This window comes from Mus pahari, chromosome 3, assembly GCF_900095145.1.
Source record: "Mus pahari chromosome 3, PAHARI_EIJ_v1.1, whole genome shotgun sequence".
NCBI classification, from domain to species: domain Eukaryota; kingdom Metazoa; phylum Chordata; class Mammalia; order Rodentia; family Muridae; genus Mus; species Mus pahari.
The window spans coordinates 2,208,676-2,214,924 of record NC_034592.1 but is presented as its reverse complement, the minus strand read 5'-3'; the positions used below and the strand labels follow the sequence as shown (position 1 = coordinate 2,214,924).

At 42.9% G+C, this 6,249-nt stretch overlaps 1 protein-coding gene across 1 annotated transcript in view; it reads right to left on the bottom strand.

The window, feature by feature from the left end:
- The window catches only part of Slc39a12 (solute carrier family 39 member 12), a 104,226-nt gene extending 100,510 nt beyond the window's left edge, over window positions 1–3,716 (bottom strand). The window contains exons 1-2 of the mRNA XM_021194554.2: window positions 3,589–3,716; window positions 2,502–2,834 (exon numbers count right to left, since the gene is read on the bottom strand). Coding sequence (XP_021050213.1) covers window positions 2,502–2,759 — 258 coding nt within the window. The 5' untranslated portion in view covers window positions 2,760–2,834; window positions 3,589–3,716. The remainder of the gene's footprint in view (window positions 1–2,501; window positions 2,835–3,588) is intronic.
- Window positions 3,717–6,249: the final 2,533 nt, after the last annotated feature.

Genomic DNA, 6,249 nt, shown 5'->3' with positions numbered 1-6,249 from the left:
AAGAAGAAGAAGAAGAAGAAGAAGAAGAAGAAGAAGAAGAAGAAGAAGAAGAAGAAGAAGAAGAAGAAGAAGAAGAAGAAGAAGAAGAAAATCAGGACCAAACTTCATTTTTTTAAACTACAACTTGAACTTGAATGGCTTTATTTTTAAATTCTCCATGTTCTCAGATACCTCATACTGATTTTTCTAATTCCACTTTACCTTTTTTCCTTCTCAGAATTTCTATGATACCACCTCAGCCTTTCTTTCCCCAGACACAGAGATACAAACCCACCCCTTGCTCTCCTGGTTTCCCACAGAATATCTAACATGAGCATGACCTGTCAACAATATGTCTTAAATTAATGAAAGGACTCAACAACAAAGCCAAACCCTGAGGTTTTGTGCCAGAACCCGAATGTTGGTGCAACTGGATGACCTTTCCTCCGGTGGCTTTTCATGAAGGACAAGAAAATGTTTCTTAGGCGTCTTACAAAAGGAAAATTAAGGAAAGACAAGCCCTCTCCTATCAGTTTCCCTTCTCTTCAGTTTCCCAGAGCAAGAGAATAAGCAGCCCTAAGATGCAACACTCTTAGACTGGGCATTTCCAAGCCTGAAACAGATATAACTCAAGTGGAAGCCAAACAGCCAAACCCTTATAATGTCACTAAAAATATGATAAAATACCCCTTCCCTCCTCTTCAGTTCCAAAGATGGAGAACAGTCTTGCCTGTTTATGTTCACCCGGCAAAGCCAATATTTAACCAGCCTTAATAAGTCACTTCATGTCATTAAAGAAGATCATAGCCCTGAAGCAGATTCTCAGCGGAAATTAATAAGATCTGACTCCTGGTTATTTCCAGTGGGATGTCTGTTGTTACTATCTATATCTATTAGTGTCATCACAGACGAGCTGCCTATTATAACACATCTCCTCTGGGAACCATTGGGTGTTTTAATAATTATGGCATTATTTATCATTCACAAAGAGCAAAGAAAGCATTCTATCTGTGCAAGACCCTTTCTGTCACAAGAAGGATAAAACCAAAAAACATGTGGCCAGGAAATGCACACCCCCACCCCATCCTCAGCTCAGATCTCTGCGGGACGGAGAAGGACAATCCAGACTGACTTTGGAGGCAGACCTGCACTTCTGGTTTGCTTCTACATGCTTTCAACTTATCTATAAATCTACAGGCGTTTCCTTTAAAACCTCATTGATCCAGGATGGGGTGGCAAAGAGGGATTTTGTGCGCTGTTATTTTAAGACCCGGGTTCTCTTCCACAGTGAGACTTGACGGACCTCCTCCAGGGACCTCAAACACCCACAGTGGAACCTGATGAACCTCCCCCTACAACAACCAAACCCTGGAATTAGTAGTCCCCCCATTTTCATGCTAAAACAATCTCCGGAGGGTTCCAAGGGTGGAGGGTAGGTTTAACAGGACAGGGAGATGAGTGGGATTGGGGTGCATGATGAGAAATTCACAAAGAATCAATAAAGAGAGAGGGGCAGAGAGAGTGAGGAGGAGGGCGAGAGGGAGGGAGAGGAAGGGGAAGAAAGGGAGGGAGACAGAGACAGAGACAGAGACAGAGAAGGGAACTAATCATCATCATCAACAACATCACAACCATCCTAGGCAAATCAAGATTCAGCCTGGGACGGAGGAAGCCTGTATGCAGTATCTGTGTGTAAGCCTGTATGCAGTAACTGTGTGTAAGCCTGTACGCAGTATCTGTGTGTAAGCCTGTACGCAGTAACTGTGTGTAAGCCTGTACGCAGTAACTGTGTGTAAGCCTGTACGCAGTAACTGTGTGTAAGCCTGTACGCAGTAACTGTGTGTAAGCCTGTATGTAGTAACTGTGTGTAAGCCTGGACGCAGTAACTAGGTGTAAGCTGCACAAATGATTCTGGTGAGAAGACAGGGTAGGGTTCATTTGTTAGGTCAGGAGAAGGAAGGCTGGAGGGAAGGCTGTGGGATAGGTCTTGGGAGGCATGGGAACAGTTTCAACTCTAAACGTGGCACTTCTTTCCTGAAGTTCTGAATGCTTGCTGCTAATAACTATCAAGGCGCTAACTCTGGGCCACACAGACATTCACAAACACTAACTGACACCTAGGAGTTCACGTTCGGGAACTGAATGTCAGGCAAATATCAGAATGCTGTGATTGTCTCACAGAAGATCACTAGCCTCTGTCTAACATGGTCCATGGTCACTACAGGGCAAAAATAAAAGGATCTCAGAAAAGCAGAAAGAAGGAAGGGCCAAGCATTCATCAGCAAGCCAGTGCCCCTAAAGAAGCAGAGAGGCTCTAGAAAGCTTAAACACTATTTTCCCAACTGAAAAAAATCCCTTGTGGATGATTTGTTTTAAGGAAGATTCGGGACATTATTGACACTGCACTTCTAGCTTGCATATGAACTTTGCATGTCATTTCATTGTGATAAATCCATCTCTATGTGGTCCACTGTTCCCTTTGGAGCAATTCTTAGTACCCGACCCCACTTTATTTCACTAACCAGCTTGCAGTCTCCTTGTGTCCCATTTGTTCTCTGTGGACACCCAGTCCTCTCCAACAGAATTTTGATGAGGCTTTGTGGATGGCTGAGGGACCAGTGGTCACCAGCAGAGAGAACCCTCAGAACTTCTAGCAGACCTTGGCTCCCAGCTCTGCTGCTATCCTGAGTGAGGGCTTTGCTGGTCTCAGTAGAGGAAATGAGGCTGAGGGAGTGGGACAGTAGGATCATCCACACTGAAAGGTTGGTCCAGAAGCACATGTCCACTCGGGCTTAAGTTGCTCTGGGGGTGAACGGGAGGCTTCGTGCAGGATAAACTTACAACCAGAGGGATTCCTGTGGTAGAAAAGGGAAAATAAAGCCTTCAAGACTTTCAACATGTTTGAAATGACTCACTAATTGGGTGCCTGAGCTGATTTGCAACAACAGGGGGTCTGCATGCGGCTTATAACCCCAAAGACCAGGCAGGAAACTTCCCACCTCACAGTGGGCAGGAAACTGTCTGCACTAATCAGTCAAATGGTTAAATAAGAGTGCACTTTCCATGTCTGCAGCCAGGGCCTGGCCCAGGACCCAGAGTGAGCTGCAACACCATAAAAAAATTCTATGCAGTCAGTGGAGAGCATTAAAGAGAAAATTACTTTTAATACATTTCCAATATCCCACTGAGTCAGAAGCCTTTGAAGAGGACAATGCCCTAGAGAAAAATAGTGACATTCAAGAAACACTAGTTAGTTTTTAGCTTAGTAAAACCATCCACCAAGACACTAGAGAATGAACTAAATCTGAAAAATTCCAAGACCCCAGAAGGATGATAAATCTACTTACTCTATACTCTCTGAAAGTTTGGGAAAACGCCTTAGAGTCAATCAGAATTTATGCAGAAAATGAAGTCGTGAATTGATTGTTTAAGGAGTCCAAAATGTTAACAGGGTCTCTTGCAGTATCCAGAGACGATCCAGAAATGCCCTCCAGGGTAGTAACAAGATCCTGAGATTATCTTTATGGCTTAAACAACAGGTTCAGACTTGTATGCTAGCATTTTAAAAAGAGACATTGTAACATAGACCTTTCTAAACCCAGCACTTACCTCAAGAAAGAGAAATAGTTGTTTATCTTGAGCTCCCTGGGCCTTTAAATTTCTGAGAGCATTTTGTGGTCCCACAGTTCTCCGTTTTAAAATTCCTTAACTGTGTGCTGAGAGCTGGAGAGGGTTACTTCAGCCCAGAGACATTTCTAGTTGCTATGGAGAGAGCTGCTCAGTCAGGAAGAATGAAGGTGGATGAAAGCGGACAGTCGCTGGCTGACAGATTTGCAGGATAATCAAATAAATGTGCTTGAGGAATTATCCTTTTATATCAACATGTAGCACAGTATTTAAAAAAATATCTACAGTTATTTGCCTTCCAAGGGACAGAATCTAGATCAAAAAAAAATTAAATTAAATTCTACCTTGCAAAGTGAAAGAGATCATTGTTTAACCTAGGTTTAAACCAAGAGTTAACAGAAAGATTGACCCTTTAAAATTTTGCTTCACAACTTGTAAATATTGAAAGGATGCAATGATTTAATAAATCATGGTTTAAACTAAAAGTACTTGATGAAGGAACACACTTCTTACCTGAGAAGTAAGTAGATACAAATGGGGGACCTGTGCCAATCACCCATTCTGTGTGGAAACTAGGTACAACCAACTGAGATAACCAGGGTTCAATTTAACTACCCATTGTGTACATAGTTTTGTCTTGAATGTCAAAGAAAGGGATTTGACCTTTTCTTTTTCTCATAAGCATCATGGTGATAGTAACTGGAGATAAAGGCTGGACTCACCTGAGAAGCAGGGAATTAGACCAAAGTTAAGACTGTCAAACTGAAAGTTGAGCAAGGGCTGAGAAACCAAGAGGTTTTGGGCTTTGGACTACAGGACATTGGACCAAACTCCCTAAAGGCATGTGCTCATCACCTGTGGCTGTCCCTCCAGTAGGAACCACCATGTAAAAGGCTTGGGTAATCCAGTAGCAAGAGCTTGGTTAAAAGGCTATTTAAGAAATAATAGTTCACTGCTTATGCAATATAGCTGGTCTTAAACTCTTCATTAATTAGTCCCGTTACAAGGAACAGATCAGATCATCAAATTCATTAAACTCCACCCCCCCCCGCCATCATCCCCTGACACCTCGGGTGCAATCTCAGCAGACTGTCCCAAGGTCCCCACACCAAAGGCACCCTAGAACACCGAGGATCTTGGGATCACTGGTGAGTGGAACTCAACATCTGTTCCAAAACAGCCCAGAAGGGCTTGTGCCATCAGAAACAGGGACACAGAAACCCCCCTGACCAGCTGCTAGGGTTCATTTCAGTCAGTGCCAGCCACATGCCACCTTGGGCGTGAACTTCACAGATGGCCCCACAGTCCCCAGAGGACTCTCCTAGCCGCAGGTGCCCTAGCACACCCAGGATCTTAGGATCACTAAGGAGAGTCAGCCTCCTAAGAGGGTTCTGCCCCTGGGACTCAGGTGAGAGTCCAATCTTGTATCCCAGGTCGCTCAGAGACCAGTCTACACAGGAGATCACATGGGCCACAGAAGCAACAGAGCTTCTTAGACAGGGTCCCTTTGGGCCTTCATCTTCAGCTAAGAGGTGGATCTGAGCTCCAGACCTCTGTGGACCTTCCCTGCAAGAGGAAAGCTTGCCAACAGAGAGTGCTCTGACCACTGGGACTCAGGAGAGAGTTGGACTCCCAGGAGTGCTGACAGAGGCTAACAGAATAACAAGAGGAACAAGCTCCAAGAAGAGACAGCTAGAACATCTAACAACAGAGATTACAAGATTGAAAAAGGAAAATATTAGAATCTTAGAAACCAAGATCATTCAGCATCATCAGAACCCAGTTCACCCACCACAGCAAGTCCTGGATACCCCCAACACACCCGAAAAGCAAGATTCGGATTTAAAATTATATAACATGATGCTGGTAGAAGATTTTAAGAAGAGCTAATGCTTAACTCACATGAAGAAATAAAGGAGAACACTGCTAAACAGTTAGAAGCCCTTAAAGAGGAAGCACGAAACTCCTTCAAAGAATTACAGGAAAACACTACTAAACAGGTAGTATACCTTAAGAGAGAACACAAAAATCCCTTAAGGAATTACAGAAAAACACAACCAAACAGGTGATGGAACTGAACAAAACAATCCAAGATCTAAAAATGGAAGTAGAAACAATGAAGAAAACCCAAAGGAGACAACTCTGGAGATAGAAATCCTAGGAAAGAAATGAGGAACCATAGATGACCAGGAATCATCAGCAACAGAATACAAGAGATGGAAGAGAGAATATCAGGTGCAGAAGATTTCATAGAAAACATGGACNCAACAATCAAAGAAAAGGCAAAATGCAAAAAGATCCTAACTCAAAACATCCAGGAAATCCAGGACACAATGAGAAGACCAAACTTACAGGTAATAGGTATAGATGCGAATGAAGACTTTCAACTTAAAGGACCAGTAAATATCATCAATAAAATTATAGAAGAAAACTTTCCAAACATAAGAAAGAGATGCCTATGAACAGAAAAGAAGCCCACAGAACTCCAAATAGACTGGACCAGAAAAGAAATTCCTCCGACACATAATAATCAGAACAACAAATGCACTAAATAAAGATAGAATATTAAAAGCAGCAAGGTAAAAAGGTCAAGTAACATATAAAGGCAGGCCTATTAGAATTATACCAGACTTCTCACCAGAG